The sequence below is a fragment of the Rhincodon typus genome, chromosome 20 (genome assembly GCF_021869965.1).
Source record: "Rhincodon typus isolate 14 chromosome 20, sRhiTyp1.1, whole genome shotgun sequence".
NCBI classification, from domain to species: Eukaryota; Metazoa; Chordata; class Chondrichthyes; order Orectolobiformes; family Rhincodontidae; genus Rhincodon; species Rhincodon typus.
In genome coordinates this window covers 34,414,640-34,434,395 of record NC_063351.1, presented here as the reverse complement: position 1 = coordinate 34,434,395, position 19,756 = coordinate 34,414,640, and the positions used below count along the sequence as shown (strand labels likewise).

General features: G+C 38.2%; 1 protein-coding gene across 1 annotated transcript in view; it reads right to left on the bottom strand.

Annotated features, from left to right (window-relative positions):
• atrnl1b (attractin-like 1b) overlaps positions 1-19,756 on the bottom strand; it is an 843,599-nt gene that overhangs the window by 698,854 nt on the left and 124,989 nt on the right. The window contains exon 7 of the mRNA XM_048609206.1: positions 8,703-8,928. Coding sequence (XP_048465163.1) covers positions 8,703-8,928 — 226 coding nt within the window. The remainder of the gene's footprint in view (positions 1-8,702; positions 8,929-19,756) is intronic.

Sequence of the window (19,756 nt, the reverse complement as noted above, 5' to 3'; positions counted from 1 at the left end):
AACTTTATTTTGTTATTTTTCTATGTTAAGAAGGACTGTACCATTTCTTTTAACTTTGTTTCTTTATTCTTCTACTTTGTATCTAACATTTCATACCTAGATACATTTGTAACTAAGGTGGCACCAAGAATGGCAACATTGTACACTTTTCACTGTACTCATGTACTTTTGTACTAGAGCATGCTAGACAATAAAATACAATTAATTCGAAATATAAAAGCAAAATCATAACCAAGCTTAACAAAAGGCACAACTGCACTTCCTAACAAATGCAATCAGATGCATCTTGCAACTTTTTTTTGCCATGCACTACATTTCTGGCAGTTACGTACAAAAGCCAGTCCAAAGTCCAACTCTCCATCAGATTAATTTCTCCTTCTACACTAGGAAAAACAACTTGTCCTTTGAAGACATTCTACTCAGCCAGAGGCATCTGGTACCAATCTTCACCAGGACAGCCTATGTTGGAAGGGAGAAAGACAAAGCAGGAGACTACAGGCCAGTTAGCCTGACATCTGTTGTTGGAACAGTATTAACAGTCCATTAAATTAGAAATAGCTGGCATTCAGAAAAGCTTAACACAGAGTCAGAGTCAATGTGTTTTGTAAAAGTGAAATAATGTTTCACAAATTTGCTGGAATTCTTTGCAGATCTGATAAGCAGAGATGAGGTTTTCAATAAAGTGTCACAAAAGGTTGTTGCACAAGATAAGAGCTCATGTATTGGGGAAATGCATTAGCATGGATTGAGGTGGATTGATTAACACACACACAAGATAGTGTTGGGATTAGTGAATCATTTTCAGACTGAAAGGACATAACTAGTGGAGTGCCACAAGGATCCATCCTAAGGTCACAATTATATACTATCTAATATAAATGATTCGGTGCAGGGGAGATAATTTAATATATCCAAATTTCCTGATGCTAGAATCAGTGGGATGAGGACATAAGGAATCTGCAAGGGAATTACAGACATTGTTATTTTAAGCTGAGTAGGAACAAATATGGGGCAAAGTGTAGGGGCATTTACTTTGGTTGGAAGAATCTAAAGGCACAATTTTTTTTTTTTTTTTTCGGTGGAGACAGATGCCAATAAAAAGTATATGGCAGAGGAAACTGCATGAAGCACAAAACGTTAGCATGCAACGACAGCAATACTTAACAGGTCAAACGGAACTTTAGCCTTTATTGCTAGGAGCTTGGAGTTAAAAAATGGGAAAGTCCTTTACAACTGCACAAGGTATTGGTGTGGCTGTACCCGGAATACTGCATACAGTTTTGGTCTCCATATTTAAGAAAACTTACAATGGCATTGGAGGCTGTTCAGAAAAGATTCACTAGGCTGGTTTCTTGGATGAAGGAGTTGACTCATCAAGAATGGTTAAGCAGGTTAGGCCTTTATTCATTCGGGTTCAGAAGAAGAGTGGTGATCTTATCGAAAAACAAAAGATTCTGAGGGGGCTTTACAGGATGGATGTTGAGATGTTTCTATAGTGGGGAATCTCCAAAAAGGGGACATAATTACATCCTAAGGGGACATGTATTTAAATCTGAGGCCAAAAATAATTTCTTCTCCCAGAGCGTAGTGAACGTCTTTCTAGGAGTCTTTACTCCATCGTTTGTGGAGGCTAAATCAGTGAAAGTATTTAAACAGAAGGCACTTAGGTCTTTGGAATATTGAAGTACTAAAGGTTATGGAGGAGTTGACGCAAAAGAGGAATTGAGACCCAGGGCAGATCAACTTGTCAGGCAGGCTTAAAAGGGCTGAATGGCCTATACCTGTGCTTGTTTCTTACGTTCTCACGTAAAGTTCAGATTTTGTGACAGTGTACTAGAACTCCCCTGCAAGTACCCATGAAATGTGGGTTCCTCTGAAGACAATATTATTGATAACCATCAACTCTGAACATGTTTGAAAATGATAATATGATAAAGAAGGTTTCAGAAGTCTTGGATTTTGGGGGAAGGATGCTGAAAAATGGATTATTTCAAGTCCTGTGGATACCTGTGTTTTTAAGATGGCCAAAGAAAGGACACATGGGAATATTCAGCTAATCACTTGTACTAATTTCTTAGACATCATCTGCCTGGGTTTTAGCCATTTTGATTTGGACGTCAGTTGTACAGGAGGTTTATTGAGGAGCAGCCTGCCCAGATCATCTCTACCTTTCTGAAACACTCTTGAGAATCCAATGCGGAACCTGATTGTCCTCTTGAAGACTTCTCAATACTGCATTTCCTCAGCAAGTGGTATATGCTAAGATCCCTGAGACAACTGCGTGCATCAAGTAACTTGTCTATATATGCCAGAAAGCCAGATCAACAGTTGAATTAATATTTTTAAAAATCTAAAAACAATTACTAATTTAGTACAAAAGAAAATTCATAGATTCATTTTTTATTCAGATATAAAGAAAGCATAAGATTGACCATATCCCCAGCTACGCAAAACAATTAAGTTTAGTCTGTGACACATCGAGTAGTGGAACTAGAGTGAAACAGGACATTTCTGGTCTCCATTTCTGGCATGGGACAAGGTCACACTCACTCATTTACTGGAGATGAATACAATACGATGTCAAACAGCTAGACAGGGAATTTTAGTTGCCCTTGTAAAATACCGAAGCTACAATGTCAGAAAGGGCCAAATATTCGTAAGCATTTCAACGATCGTATGGTCGTCATATATGGGTTTCTGTCTAATACTCTACTAGCCTCTGTTTTCTATGGCTCCTGATAGTTTTAGACCTGGAACCTGATGAGTAAAGTCCCACTCCAGGAGTTGAATGTTAAAAAACTATTCTGGCACTCTACTATGGTTGTGTGGAAACTTTACACTGTTGCAGACAATGCATGAACTGAGGCCCCAAGTTGTCTGCACTAGTGGGCAAAGAAGATCCCACAGGCACTACTTTGAACAGCAAAGAAGCTAACTCAGGTCATCTGGCCAATAATTATGCCTCAATCATCATCATTAAAATATATTATCTGGTCATTATCATTATGTTGACTGGGGGAGTTTGCCATGCCCCCTGCTGCATTTCCAACATTACAACAGCGACAGCACTTCAAAAGACTTTGATTCTTTGTTGTAAAACACTTCGAGACATCTAATGGTCATGAATGATGCTGTATAACTGCAAGTCCTTTTTGATAATATCCTTTCACAAATAAAACAACATTCTCAGTCATCCAAGTGGTATAGATTTCTGTAACTGTTCAGGGATCCGTTTCCAAAACAGTGGTAATCAGACCATGATATCAAGGTCCTTACAAATTAACTGAATTATTCTGAAGACTACATATAATTGCTGTTAATGTGGTGATAACACCCCCTTCTACTTTCTCTGGCTTTCAATTCACATCCAAAAATAAAAGGTTTTGGAACGTCCATTTAGTTAACCTGCTGAAAGTCAGAATGCAATAAACCTTTCTTAAACATAAATTGAGAACTGATCAGACCTTACTGTGGCTAACCAAGAACGATCAGGCTAGGACTCCTGCTAAATGTTATAACATTGCGCAATGTGTAAATTCTAATTCCTAAGTAGTGCACTCCCGTAATAACTGTTAGTCCATAGGTTAATTTAAGCTGGGTTTCAAAGCTAGCAAGATAGCAACATGACCAGTGAGACAACAATATTTAGATATATTATTGCAGCTAGATTTCAGTTATAAGGACACTATACTGAATTGCCCCTTAACTTTATAACATGCACACCTGTGAAGATCCTGCAACTCATCATAGATGATAAACTAACATTGAGTTAGAAGCGTCAAAACATTATTAATAATTGAAATCATGCACTTCAGATGAAATCAAGGCTTTAAAAGAATTTTATCCAAATGAAAAATTGAAGTATGCTAGCACACTTAAATATTTGATCAGAGATAGTAAGAACTGCCGATGCTGGAGTCAGAGATAACACAGTGTAGAGCTAGAGGAGCACAGCAGGCCAGGCAGCATCAGAGGAGCAAGAAAGTTGACGTTTCAGGTCGGAACCCTTCTTCAGAAATCTGTATTAAATCAGAATTCTGAGGAAGGGTCCCAACTCAAAACATCAACTTTCTTGCTCCTCTGATGCTGCCTGGCCTGCTGTGCTCCTCCAGCTCCATACTGCGCTACCACTTAATATTTGAGCATTTTCTTTACAAAATTCAAATGGCATATATTATTTAAGAACACACATAACCTTACAATGAACTCAATCTACACAATACAACAAAATGTAAATAAAATAAAGCTAATAAATATTTTGCCATGAATCACAATAACCAAGCTCAAGATCGAAAGAGTCAACACATCAGCATATCTAAGGGGCATGATCTGCACGACAAGTATTAAGATTAAGTTTAAATTTCAGTTTAGGAAAAAAACTTAGATTTATTAATGCACTGCACCAAATTTAATCCTTACGAACATGCATAGAGACTATTCCCTCATGGTGTTCAAACTAACACACTGCAGTAGTATCAATGACCTCACCCACAACCCGAGTTACAAACCTTTGCTAAAACTATAACTATCAATGGCTAAATGGATCTTTTTTAAAATTTGCAACAACAGATAAAGTAGACTTCTTTACCTGCATGCAGCACTGGTTTCACCAAATGGTGGAAACCAAGATAATTGGTGATTTCATTCACCCTAGGGTGGAATGAGAAATAGGCCACGTGGAATGGGAAAAGTTCCTGTAATGTGTGCAGGAGAACTTACTGGAACAGTACATTTTCAGTCCTACCAGGGAGAGACCTGTTGTCCCAGGAAATGAAGTAAGCCAAGTTGAGAATGTCAGAGTGGGGGAGCATTCGGGTAATATCACATAAGCTTCGATATGAAGTTGGAAAAGGATAAAAATCAGTCAATAATTAAGGCTCCAATCTGGATAAGGGCTGATTTTGCAAGTCTAGAAGTTGAACTGGAGCAAGTTGATTGGAAACACAATTTGGTGGATAAAGCGGCATATCAAAAATGGGAGATTTTCAAAACAGATGAAAAAGGGTGCAAACTCGGTACATGAGAAATAAATAGATATCTAGAGCTAGAGTACAATGGATGACAAAGGATATTTGTGAAAAAATAAGGATGAAAAGGAGGCAAATGTTACATCCCAGAATAGTAATAGCAATAGAAATCAGTAAGAGTATCTCAAATGCAGGAGAGAGGAGCTAAGGCTGGAATAAGGAGGGCTAAGAGAAAGCATGAGGAAAGGATGGCAGCAAAACGAACTGCAAAATGTTCTTTAAAAGTAAGGATTAACGAAGGATAGTGGGACCCATAAAGAACAAGCAGGGGAAGCTGCTCACTGAAGCAAAAAATATCACAGAGGTACTAAATGAGTATTTTGCTTCTGGATTTACCAATTTTTAAAATGATGACAATGGCCTAGTTGAGCAACTGAGCATTACGGTGATAAAGAAGAGGTGTTAAAAAGACTGGTAGCATTCCACGTAGAGAAGTTGCTAGGCCCAGATGGGATGCATCCAAAATTTCTGAGAAACATATGTTTATGAGTGATGAGTTGAGGGCTACGGAAATAGGGCTGAAGAATGGGAGTAGCTGGGGGCCTGTACAGATAAGATGGGTCAAAAAGCCTTTTTCTATACTGTAAATTCTGATTCTATCAACTTGCACATTGACGGAATGGAATCCTTTTCTGTCGAAATCAATTGTCTTAATAGTATGGCACTCCTAACATGCCGTGTGCAGTCCATAATGACTGCATCTGTGGGAAGCTAGTTATATTGGCAGAGCTTCCTGCTGGAGCTTCAGCACTGAACTTATCATGGGGAAACAAGATGAAGCAATGCGACTTGCTATAAATTGTATTGGTCACAGCTTGATAAATTTATGTGTCACAGCGGTCCAAAGTGGATCCTTGAAAGCAACCAGTTCCATAAATTGTAATGCCATGTTATGTAGACAGCCACTGGGCAAGGACAACCATCCACCCCATGAGATCATAAGTCCTGCTTCAGCAATTGCTTTGGCAGTGTGATTGTCTCCCAGGACATCAACATTGTGCAGCAACAGTGCACCCCTGTAATCAGGAGGAAAGGGAATTGAGGACAATAGAATTTGGTTCTTATGCACCGCCTGTGCTTCCTAAGGAGGCTTTCAGCTGCAACTACTTCATGTTGAGTCAATTTACAACTACTGGATATTTTGTTGTTACTGAGCTTCCTGGTATGTTTATTCCTCCACAATTTCTCTGCGCCTTGTAGATGACAAGAAACAGATTTTTTTCTCTTCTTACTTTGAATAGAAAGCAATTTCATAAAGTGATCTATTTGAAGAACTGACATCAATGTGTAATACCAACTGAAAAATTGTTCGATGCAAATGGATCATCAGGTTCTCCAAAGCAATGTGTACACCATTTTTTAAAACACATTTTTCAATACTCAAAATTGAAAATGAGAAATGTAATTAGTTTTAACTTTACAATTGCACTAACGTCTAACAATTAAAACTCAATATGAAAGTATATGTTGCAACATTAAGTAAATTCTCCACATTGGAAGTCTTCATTAGACCACATTAAATACTTTGACAGATTCTACAAGTGTTCATTTTGGAAAATATCTATGAATCCAATAGCTACACAAACAAATACAACATAGTCATTTTAATTTGACAACCAGTAAGTTCCCAAAACATAAAAGAAATATTCCAAAAGGTATTATTTTAATTTTCCCTAATGCAACGAAGAGCTATGAACTTTATGATATTCCTTTTTCATTCATTCAAATCTTCACTTACAATTTCATATAAGAATTGCTACAAATTATTGGGTGCTCAAATTTCCTTTTCTCCTCATAACATGTTTGTTTGTAGATTTAATAATGCCATTCTAGTCGATCAATTACTTCAAGTACATGTGTTTTTTGTGCATGCAGTACACGTGGAGAGAGGTCTGGAGCACAACGAAAGAAAGAAAAAAAATCAAAAAATAGAAATGTACGGAATAATACTACCCTTGATTATTTGCTTACAATGACTTTTTTCCTAAATATAATCGTTCCAACTGCCTTGAGTTAACCAATTTCAGCCAGGTCAGGGTCTGGAGACCACAACTGCCCATGGCCCTTAGTGAGAGGAAAAACCATTAGGGTTTACACAACCAAGTTTACATATTCAAATTAATTGTGCATAGAACATTGATCAAGGCCATTAATGGGTCTCAACTATGATGCTGCATACAGCACCATCATCTTCAGATTATTGAGATTCCAGTACTCACAATGACCAAGTAGACAAGACACCAGAGGACAGTCAGTACCCTGTGGGTCTTAAGCTCAGCAAGGGGCTAAAAAGGAGAAGTTAGTTTGGGAAATTACATGCTGCTTATGCAACTCCTCCTGGAAGCATTAGAATCAGATTTACATTGACTAGTGGCACAAGGGAAGTTATTGATTAAGAGAAATATGAACAAGTGATGAATGATTCCTTCAAGGAGTGGAAAACTTCAACTTACAGGTCAATCAATATACCCTCCAAGCATTTTTTTGAATCTTAATAACCAGAAATGGGTAGCAGCAGCAGAAGGCTGAGAACTTGAATTGTACTTAGAAAATGTAAATAAATGCATCACAGTAGACACATATACAATGGACCAAAAGTATGAAAATTTAAATAAACAATACATCCACTGGAAGTAACACCACTTAAACAACTGAAGGTTCCATGCAAAAGTGCCTTAATCATACCCATCAATTTTGGAACTTTGGAATTTTGAAAGTCCAGACACGGCATCAAATGTATCAGATCATTTAATGGTGATTTATATGAAAAAAACATTTTCAATATCGAGAAGCTAGCATCGTCATTTTAAAAATGCCAGTTTTGTATGGTGCACAGCTTTCACATGATTGTTCATTGGTCATAAGTTTATTTATTTCTCTTTTGTTTCTCAGAGAATCTATGACAGATGGACGTTAATTAAATAGAATCAGGTGGTTTGCAACTTTACCTTTAATTAAACAGAATGACTGTGTCCAACAACTTCAATTTTTACACATCTTTTGCAGAGTAAAACATCATAAAACAAAGTAGTGGAGCATTTAAAAATAAAATTTAACATAATCAGGTCAGGAGATATTAGAACCAATCACAAAAGCTCAGTCAGAGGTAGCTTTCAAGTGCGAGCTTGACAGTTTCCTGCCCACTGGACAGTTAAGGATGGGCAATAAATGCTCACGTAACCAGCGACATCCTCATTACATTAATGAGCAAACATTAAAAAAGTTATTTATGTGGCAAGAACAGCTGGAGCCTTCCAAATATTTATTTTATGGAAAATTCTGTTCATCCTTGCATTGGGTCACACCATTGTACATGTAGCAGCTGATACGGTTTTGAAATGACGTGGCCAAGGAGGAACATATACATGACCAGATTAAAAGGAATCCAAGATGATGATTGGGGAAAGATAATTGTTGGTACAAGTAGTAGAGTGCTAACATTTTTTTTTTGCTTCAGTAACTTGCCACCTGAACAATTCAGTATGCACAGAAAGAACCAAACAAATGGCAGGAAGGGAGGGAAGAGAGAAGAAATAGATACAGATGTTCATAAGAGAGAATGAGAAAGAAAAAGAGAGAAAGAAAGAAAATGAAAATGAGAGAGGGTGAATGAGTCAAGGGAATTAATATAAAGGAATGAAGTTTTGAATTCCAAAGGATAGTTCTATTACATACCAATATCGTATGCTAGGAAATCAGCAGAGAAACATTTTGCTCCATGGCTCAGAGATGTGTCATTATGGGTGTTCCCGCCAAAAATGAGCATAGCCCCACTGATGATGACCGCTGAATGTAGATAACGAGCAAATCCACTTTCTTTAAGGATTGTCCTAAGTTTATGTTTAGAAAAGCAAAATAAAACACTTGTATCAATAAATTGTATCAACACGCTACTATGAAGCTTTAATGAAGCATTATTTAGAGAAACATGGATTACAATTGTAAATTTAATTGGTAACTAATTAAAGTTTTTAATGGGTTCGAGATATAGTTGTATGGCAACTATATTTGAATTATAGACAGCCACCAAGGCAAGAGCAGCAGGCTTCCTTTCCTGCAGGACATTAGTCAATGGGTTGAATCTTCATGAATACCAGCTTCTTACTTTTAAGTAAATACTAGTTCTTTAACTGTCATGATGGGCTTTAGATTAACACACACTAGATTATTAATTGAGGCAAAGTGCTAAAGGAAACACTGGCCATTAACTTCTGCAAACATCTTTTAGGTTTTCTGCCAACAGAATGAATGGAAATATTAAACAGTACAGTGCTGTGCTGAGTTAACTGATGAGCATGTATCATCAACAGAAATATTTTCATCCTAATACTTTTCCCCAGTATTCACACATCAATATACGCACTTCGATAGTAGGAACTTAAGATGCTGGAGAATCTGAGATAACAAGGTGTAGAGCTGGATGAACACAGCAGGCCAAGCAGCATCAGAGGAGCAGGAAAGCTGACGTTTCGGGCCTAGACCCTTCAGAAAATGGATTTTCTGAAGAAGGGTCTCGGCCCGAAACGTCAGCTTTCCTGCTCCTCTGATGCTGCTTGGCCTGCTGTGTTCATCCAGCTCTACACCTTGTTATCTCAATATACACACGAACAATTTCAAGCAAAATTAACAATTGGAATAGAAATACAATAGTTCAGCGTTTTTATTTTCAGATTTTCTTGGGTCAGTAACACTTCAGTCTTTGAAAAAGAAATGTCAAGCACTACTTTAGAATAATAATGTAGGCTGACATTACAGTGAAGTACAGAAGGAATGTTGCATAATTGGAGGTGAACTTTTCAATATGGCATTCAGAATCTTTCCTTGCTGGTGAAAATAATAGAATCCAAAGCACTATTGGAAGAGGGAGCTGAGGAACTGCAGGATTCTCTGGAAAACCAGTATTCTTTAACTAATATTGCTAACAGGTGATTTATCTCACTTTTATTGCCCCATGTTGCGTACAGATTACCTGTTCTGCTGGGCTACATTACAACAGTGACTACAATTCAAAAATAGTTTACTGGATTTGGAGCACCTGGGAACATTCAGATGATATAATAACATACTGCATAAATCCAACTTCTGTTATTTTAGTAGAGATAGATAATTAAAAACAAACACAGTTAGAATTGAAAGCATTATATTTATGGAAAAAAAAAGCAGTCATGTCAAATATTAGTCCAAAACTGATCTGAAAACACAGAGGGATTAGAACTCCAGCATTGTCAGTGAACCGGTTTTGATTCACAATTTCAAATGAATGCCCAGCAGTAAGATGTACTTGAAATGTATTGCATCCCACCAGCAGGTGAAGGAAGCATTCAATCACAAACATAGATTTAAAACCCAGAGAACACAAACAGCAAAAAAAAACGAAGTGAGCTGATCTAGTTTCTTAAAAACTTTTTCTTAAAATTGGAAATTAAGTTAATCTAATTTTTAAAAATCCAATGTACCATGCTTACATCGTCTTTTGTGGCCATTAAAATCAATTCATGTGAATATTTTGTTCATGGTCCATAAGCATATTATTTTTAGTTTGAGAAATTTAAGTTTAACAATAGAAAATAGGGTAAATTCAACTGAAATACCTTAAGCAAAAACAGAAATTGCTGAAGAATCTCAGTGGAGAGAAAGCATTATTAATGTTTTAAATCAAGTGACCCTCCTTCTGATCTGATAGTAGTTAAGAGAATGTGGCATGCATGATGATGATGATGATGATGATGGTGGTGGTGGTGGTGACTGTTGCTGCTGGTTGTGGGCAAGTGACTAGATAGTAGTTAAATCTCCATCTCCACGAAGACATGAGCAGTCATTGAAGCAATCAGAAGGAGGGGCTTTGAGGGTGTTCCAAACCATATCTTCACAAGTGAAGCATTTGAATCCATAGTGAAAGGAAGAATTTTAATGAAATTTGCTGATGAAGTCATTAACATTTTGGTGGAATGTGTCTGGACCACATCAGCCATTTAGTAAACAGTCTGTGTCGCTTTCAACAACATTTACATTCCCTACTCAGTATATGTATTAGTTATTAGTGCTTATGTTCATTTTGTTTATGTTTGTATAATAAAAGATTATTTATTTTGCTGTTACAATTCAACCACAGACATCCATATCTTATTTTCTTACCACTGATTGTTTCACAATCCTATTCTCTAAAAGATGAATGGTCTATCAAATAAGATCATGGCAAAGATTGAGCTTGTACAGTCTTCTCAAAAGTTGCAAGTAGGCAGAATAGTGAAGGAGGCATATGGTATACTTGCATTTATTGGTCGTTGTATTGAGTATAGGAATTGGGAGGTCATGTTGTGGCTGTACAGGACATTGGTTGGGCCATTTTTGGAATACTGTATTTAATTCTGGTCTCCCTGCTATAGGAAAGATGTTGTGAAACTTGAAAGGGTTCTAAAAAGATTTAAAAGGGTTTTGCCAGGATTGAAGGGTTTGAGCTACAGGGAGAGGCTGAATAAGCTGCGATTGTTTTCTCTGGAGTTTGAGACTGAGATGATCTTATAGAGATTTATAAATTTAGGAGGGATATGGGTAGGGTGAACAGCCAAGGTCCTTCCCCCAGGGTAAGGGAGTCCAAAACTAGAGGGCATAGGTTTAAGGTGTGAGGGGAAAGATTTAAAAGTGACCTAAGGGGCAACCTTTTCACAGAGGGTGATACGTGTATGGAATGAGCTGCCAGAAGTAGTGGTGGAGACTAGTACAATTACAACAATTAAAAGGCACACATAGGTCCACCAGACCGCTTCCTAGGATGGCGGGACTGTCTGGTCAAGAAGAGTGAGCCTGCATTCTCTAGTTTGACGAGTGAGGAGCAATTTCAGAGAAACATGCTGAATTTTTTTTTGAAAGGAGTAGAAGCAGAAAGGATGCTTCCCCTGACTATGGGTTCTAGAACTAGGGAACAGAGTCTCAGAATAAAAGCAAGCTATTTGACAGGAGGAGGAATTTCATCAGAGTGGTGAACCATTGGAATTCTCTACCCCAGTGGGCTGTGGATGCTCAGTCAATAAATTCAAGGCATTAATTGATAATAACAAATGGATATGGGAACAGCGCATGAATATGGAATTGAAGTAGATGATCAACAATCATTGAAAATGGTGGAGTAGGCTCAAGGATGAACTATTTATGCTCCTACGACCCTACATTATCGTCAGTGATTTTAAAACTATAAATTACGCATTAATTTACAGATATAGCAAAGATAGATCTTACAAATTGGCCTGACAACCCACACTTATGCCAAACTCAGTCACAAAATCCTTCAAAACTCTTCCCAACAAAAAAAAAGCTGTTTACAGCCAACTTGTGTTACATAGGAATCATCTTCTTCAAAAGGGCATATCTTTGCAGAACCTCAACAACCTTGCTTAAGCTAGTCTGGATGGTGTAGATCCCCCAATTTTAAGTGACAGAAACTGGCATACCAACTATTATCTTTGCTTCTAAATTTAGCTTTTGAATCAAGCCTCTGTTTTCTTCAGCCTGCCTGTACAACTGTAGAGTTTCAAATCATTCAATTTAGTTTCCAGTCTTTGTTTCAGTCTTAGTTTCATTAGAAACTAGGCATGTAAATTTTCCTTTGTAATTAGGGTCTATCACAAAATACAAGCTTTGAAACTGTAAATTCTACAATAAAAATCTACGAAGTACAATTCCACGCAAGAATTTTTTTTGTAAAATGGATGTTTGTTCATTTCGTATCTTCATACACAATGCCTTAGAGTTGGGAAATAGTGGGCACTTATTGGAAGGATTAGCAGATTGGGATAATCTGTTTCAACTGCTTCACTCAATAGTTAAGTGCTGGAACCTCAAGCTCTGGTTCAGAGGCAGTGGTGCTGAGCCTCAAGAATAAATTACAGACAAAACTCATTGAAAAATCACAAACCCAAAAGATTGGACAGAATTTTACCAGTCCTTCAGTGAAAGGTTGGACGGCTGGACAAATGGTGCAGGAGTAGATCAGGAACATGTCTGATGTCTTCTGCTGTCATGCTATTTTATCAGCAGCAAAGATGGCAGATGAGCTGCAGTGCTGTGAAGTGGTAGCAAGCTGGTAAACAACCTATTAATATACGTAGGTGTTCTGGATGGTTAGCTCAAGACGAATTCTTTCATATGGCTGTGAATATATCAAAAATGACTTGAGTTCAGTCTCTGTCAGCACACGCAAATGTCAACTGCATTCTGTAACTTAATGACAGAAGTTGGGGAGGTCTTGGTTCTGGACTAGACACAACTTAGGTTAAATAGTTTACCGCTCATTCTGCGGCAAAGCTCTGCACCAGTGAAGGGCTTCATGGATTTGTGGTAGAATGTTACAGTGAGGAAGATGAAGAGCATTGATGGGATGACACAGCCTTGCCCAACTCCCGTTTCCACTGGTTTGTTTGTCTGTGGTGGGTCTATTCATGGGGATCATGACCTGCAAGTCGTTTTGCAGCAAGTGGAGGATGGTGACAAATTTGAGGGCAATATTCCACAATCACAACCAGTTGACAGAGTTGAAGTCCTTTGTGAAATCAAAGAAGACCATGTACAGAGATTGCTACTGCTCTCTGGACTTACCTTGCTGTGAATATCTGTCCACTGTGTCACTTGATGGTCGGAATCTGTACTATAATTCTGGGAGAGACTCTTTGGTAATTGAGAGGTGGTGATTGAGGAGAATACTTGCAATAATCTTCCCTAGCAGACAGTAGGGAAGTTCTTCTACAGTTATTGTAATTGGTCTCATCTCCTTGCTTGAAGTCTCAGACCTCACCTGGTATGCTCTCCTCCTTCCAGATGAGGGAGATGAAGTCATATATTCATGCTTAAAGTGCTTATTCACTGTATTTCAGCAAGAGTTTCATGTGAATCAGCAGCCTTAAGTAGTTCTCATTTGTCAAATAGCTTTTTCAACATCATATGCAGCTGACATTGTGGTATTGTGCTGCTGGTATGTGGCATACCATGGCATGAGATGGAGGGTGCTAACATCGTGGACAGACTCTCTGTTGAGGACTTCTTTGAAGTGCACCTTCCAACATCAACTGCTTCTCTGTCCTTTATGAGCACCTCCTGTTCTTAGTTCTCAATAGGGAAGGTCCTTGGGTCCTAGATGTCTTCGGCTGTCCTAAAGTACCCACACATGACAACTGGACAGTTATTGGATTTCCTGCACTTTTTACCCCATCTGTTCATGGATCTTTTGTTGGACCTTAGCCTTCATTTGTTGGCAGACATGCATCTTTCCCTCAGGTTTGGTGGCATTTCCAGTTCAGGAATACCTTGCTCTTTTGGCTTAGTAGCTTCTGTGTCTCCAACTCAGTCTTGTAAAACCCACCTGGGTGTTTCCTGGCAGAGAAATGGTTGGGGGGGGGGGCAGGTGGCGAAGGTGTAGTGACAATGTTATTGGATTAGTAATTCAGAACTCCTTACTCATGTCCTGGGACACGGTTTCAAATCCCACCGTGGCAGACAATAAAGTTTGAATTCAATGACAACCTGGAATATGAAGCTAAGTTAATGGCAACTGTCATTTGCCGATTGTTGTAAAAACCTATTCAGTTCACTACTGCCCTTTAGGGAAGGAAATCTGACACCCTTACCTGTTCTGGCCTAGATGTGACATCAGGACCATAGCAATGTGGCTAACTCTTTACTGCCTTCTGGGGAATAAATTCTGGTCTAGCCAGCGACACCAATATCCCATGTACAAATATAAATTTGTAAAACAAAACCAAGAGTCTCTTCACACATGCTGTTTATGATGGACGCAAGGTCAGATCTGGCACTGTAGACACTCTGTGTTTCATGATCATTAACTATCACTGAATGACTATCAGGCACTAGGTGTCTTTCTTTGCAGAGTTCTCAAGTCCATTCCTGTGGCAGCATTTCACCAGTTTTGGGCCAGGCTGATGGAAATAACAAACCAAATTCGGCGATGGTCAGTCCGTCAGTCATCAGTTCATCATTGCACAGATGATGCAAAGATTATTGCAGTACCTCACTTGGACGATGGTGTAGGCATGAAGTGTCAATATCTGGGATAAGTGTGTCACCATGGAGGTCTTATCTTTTGTTTCTCTGATAAATTAGGACATTAGTTATAATTAGACCATGTTCTACATATTTTGTCAGGTGGAGATTAAAATTCCATTGTTGTTTGCTTATTCTATTTCTTCCTTATCAATCACATCTTTCTAGACGTGTGCCACTCCCAACTCTCCCACTAAAATCACCAAAAATAGTCTCCCTTTTGGACATGGGACAACTGATCAAGACGAGAGTAGAATTCCTCCTGTGCCTCAACCGTTGCATCTAGGGGTGTATTCACTGAAGACTATGGTACAGTAGTTCTGGGTTATTGACAGCCAAAAAAAGTCATGAGGCTTTTATTTATTCCCCAAGGAGACTTATTGAGATGTCAACTAGTTCATTCCTTAAATAGCAAAGCCAACCTCATGCAGTCAGTACTCTTCCTCAGATTTAATACTCTAGGTGGTGTACCCATCAGGTGAATTAGCCTTCCCTTGCCTGCTGTATTTCACTCAGAGCAACAATGTCATGGTGTTGGAGTTCCCAGGCTTCTGGTGGAATTGTCCATGAAAGTCCTAATGTCCCATATCCCAAACTTCATATTGAAGGGGTGGAAGATGCCAACGTGAGAGGTCGTTTAACGTCGGGTGGCTGACACGCACTAACCAAACAATCCTGCCCAAGCAGGGTACTTTTCCAGTAGCAAGGGCAACTGGAATGATTGGAGCTCAGGCTCCTCGACATGGACATGAATGTTTCACAAATGGTCAAACAGGTCATTGCGGCAACACCACACAATTCCCAACCTGGTCTCTTCCCCATCTTCAAACTAGCAAAGTCCAGAGCAAGTTCAATCAGCCAACTGCTTATATAAAGTTTGCAGCAATATAGTCTATTAAGACAATTTTCTTTTTTGAATTCATAGAATCATAGAATTCCTACAATGTGAAAAGAGGCCATTCGGCCCATCGGACCTGCACCAACTCTCAAGACCTCACACTCACATCCAGCCCCCATCCAATCTCGGCAACCCTGCATTTGCTATGGCTAACCTACCTAGCCTGCATACCCTTGGACGTTACAGGGTAAGTTAGCATAGCCAATTCACCTAACGTACACATCTTTGGACTGTGGAAGGAAACCGGAGCACTCAGCAGAAACTCACACAGACAGAAGGAGAAAGTGCAAATTCTACAGACAATTACCCAAGGCTGGAATCAAACCCGGGTCCCTGGCATCGTGAGGCCTCAGTGCTAATCACTGAGCCATGTGCCGCCCCAATTGCATAAAGATACCACTTTACACCAAAGAAATTGTAGAAGGTACTAAAAACACGTTACTCCAACTCATTAAGAGTTGCATCTACAATGTTGCTACATTCAGCAGTCGGAGTAGATTCTAGACACCTCAACTCTAAGGAATGCATTTAGATTGTTTTTTCAATCAAAAGTCTGTCTCTGGGCAAAACCATCAGGAGGACCAGTTGATGTGAACTCAACATAGGAACAATCATTTGATTGGTTGCTGAGCAAATGGCTACAGCCACATATCTGGACATTAGGTGACATGTTTCTTATTTTCAAAGATACAGCACCCTCAATGTTTCTTTCTGTGTGGAGGTGTCACAGAAAATCTCCTGGTAGCTAATGTCACTCATCACTTCCCAGTAAACTGCCATCTGCGAATTCACTTGTTGAAAGGTAAAGGGGAAAAACCTCCTTCAGAGGCACTGAAATGGTGAATCCTCAATCCATGAATGAAAGATTCTGAATCAAGGTATTCACAACCTCGTATCATTAGCAAAAATTGTAATAAGTCAAAAGAAAACAGAAATAAAACAACACATCAACATTTGTGACCTGGTGCCAAAGTTGTGCTTTTTGACTTTTCTCCTTCCTTATCGTGAAGCTATGTGTTTGTTGGTACATGTGTGGGAATTTTTAAAAAGGACAGCGTTCAAGTTTCTCTCTTGCTGTTGATCAAAACAGTTTGATTATAATAAATATTTTCCTGTTAATGAAAAAATCTAATATGCATTTTTTTAAAAATGTGAATTGGACAATTAGATGCAACTGGGCAAATTGGTGGTTTAATTAAATTTTCACATGACAATTCCAACAATAGCGGACTTTGATTTCCAGTGAATTATCCCAGTAAGTCATGACAATTAGAATGGCACTTCTTACATAGCAATTGTAAAATTGCATGAATTGTCTTTGTAGGTTCTATGGTTAGGTTTTATTGATAATCATTAGAAAAGTACAGTACATCATTGCTATCCAGGCCTTCAAGGGTAGTGCTCCTCAGCTTTCAAAGCTTGATGCTTGCAGTAAGAAAAGTCATCAATGTCAAATTGCTAAAGGCTGATGGCACTTGAAATGGTGTCCTTGCATGAAAATCAACACGTTTCCATAACATTTAGGATGAAATGGGCCCTGGGCCACAGATTGCCCAAGACAAAATATTCAACTGAATTAAGAAAACGTTAGTTGGAATACATCTTTAACTGAAGGATCTATGAGGTGATCTATGAGGTGAACTAAAGGCCAAAGGCAACAGAAATAGGTGGTTTCAGTATTTTCTTAGTAATTTGTCCAAAACTCAAGTGCTTTTTGCATTGATAATCAATTATATTGTATGCATCCTGTTAAAAAGGGGCAAAGAACAATATTACCAAGAACTGCAACAAGTTATTTGCAGGTACTATTGTTTAAAATATAAACAATAATTGTGACAAATACAAATATTGTTATTGTGTATAAAGAACTAGGTCAAACAACTGCAAACAGATATAAACCATAAGGCATTGTTCCTGTTGAATTAGCAATTCACACAAATTGAGAGACATTTGAGGCACATGAATTAAATGCCTTTATATTTGCCATGAAATAATCAGCACATTCTCCTCACTATAAGTGGCAATATCTAACAGTAATTACTATATCCAAATTCCAATATCTGTCTTACTTCCAATCTAAAAAATCCTTACTTTTCATCAACAGTTTCCATTCTAATTTCTTCAGTCAATAAACAGCAACTAGTGAAAGAATAGTGCTTGCCATATACCATGCTGACAGCTACCCACAGATTTTTCTCAGCTTTCTGAATGGCAACGTACTATCAACACGCACACATTCCAGTTCCTCTGCAGGAAATCTGTGACATATGCAAACAGAGCAAAAGTGGGGCTGTTTACACCAGATTGAAGAATCCTCATTTAGACATGCAGAATCTAAATTAGAAACATAAATTCAATTTAAATGATGTACAGAATGAAAAAACGAGGGAGGAGATGGAGATAATATGGCGTTAAAACAATTAAGAAGGATGTAAAAGGAAAAGAAAACATTTATAAGAATTAATTTAACTTGTAGTCTTTGAATCTGTAATACAAATTGATTTCAGAGTTTTAGCACTGGGAGTGGTTGCTTAGCAATATAATTGTCAAGTATTGGAAAGAGCAGAACTGTTTAGTTCACTATTACAATATATGGAACAACATAGAAAATTTTAAGCCTCAATTTAATGTTCTCTTGGTTTTGAGAATTTGCTAAGCTCTTCTGTAACCAATTCAACATACATCATCATACACTAGATTGGTAATCAGCTGCAGTTACAGAATGAAAACAAAGTTGCTGGAAAAACTCAGCAGGTCTGGCAGCATCTGTGAAGGAAAAAACAGAGTTAACGTTTTGGGTCCAGTGACCCTTCCTCAGAACTGATGGTGGCTGGGAAAACATCAGTTTATATGCAGAAAAAAAGGGAGGGGGGTGGGGTAGGGAGTAAACAATAGGATAGAGCCGAAGGAGAGAGAAGAGCAGTTGGATAGACAAAGAGTTGATAACTATCAGGCTGGGAGGGTGAATAGTTGTTAATGGGGAATATTAGTGACTAACAACGGGTGGTGTCTAATAGCAGGCTATGTGGTAACAAGGCCTGGTGTGTGGGGTGAGGGGCTGGGACATGGGAAAGTTTAGGCCCTAAAATTATTGATCTAATGATTAGCTCATTAAAACTTAATTTATAACAATATCAACAAGAACTTCAACTACGGTCACATTTTAAAGTGCCTCTAGATGCCATTTTGGTCCCAAGGTGGATCACATTTGTGCACAGCATAACATGTACTTTTTAAGCAATAAAATTTCCAAGCAATTCTAAAAGGGATGCTTGATGTGATAAAAACAAATAGAAATACAAATACAACTTTCCAAAGTTATTTTAATCACAATGTTAACTAATTAGAAAGTTTTCCAAACCATTACTCTTCAAACAACTCATCAGTTACACAGCACTTTGCAACCTTTGATTAACAGCAACATTCTGTATGTGCCAAAAATAATTGATAAAAATAATTCCAAGACGGTCATATATTACACACATTGATAACATGACAATTCTAGATTTTTGGCATTCCATCTGGATCTTAAAGATGCTGCACCACTAAAATCTTCAAAGCTTAAGGACCTATTTACTCTCATTTGCATTTTATTCCTAGATGCATCTAAATTATTGAAAACTACATGTTCAGAAATGTGTAATTGTCTATAGGAATGGACAGGTAAACAAATAAAATGAAATGAAATTAGGGGTAGTAGGAACTGCAGATGCTGGAGAATCCAAGACAACAAAGTGCAGGGCTGGATGAACACAGCAGGCCAAGCAGCATCATAGGAGCA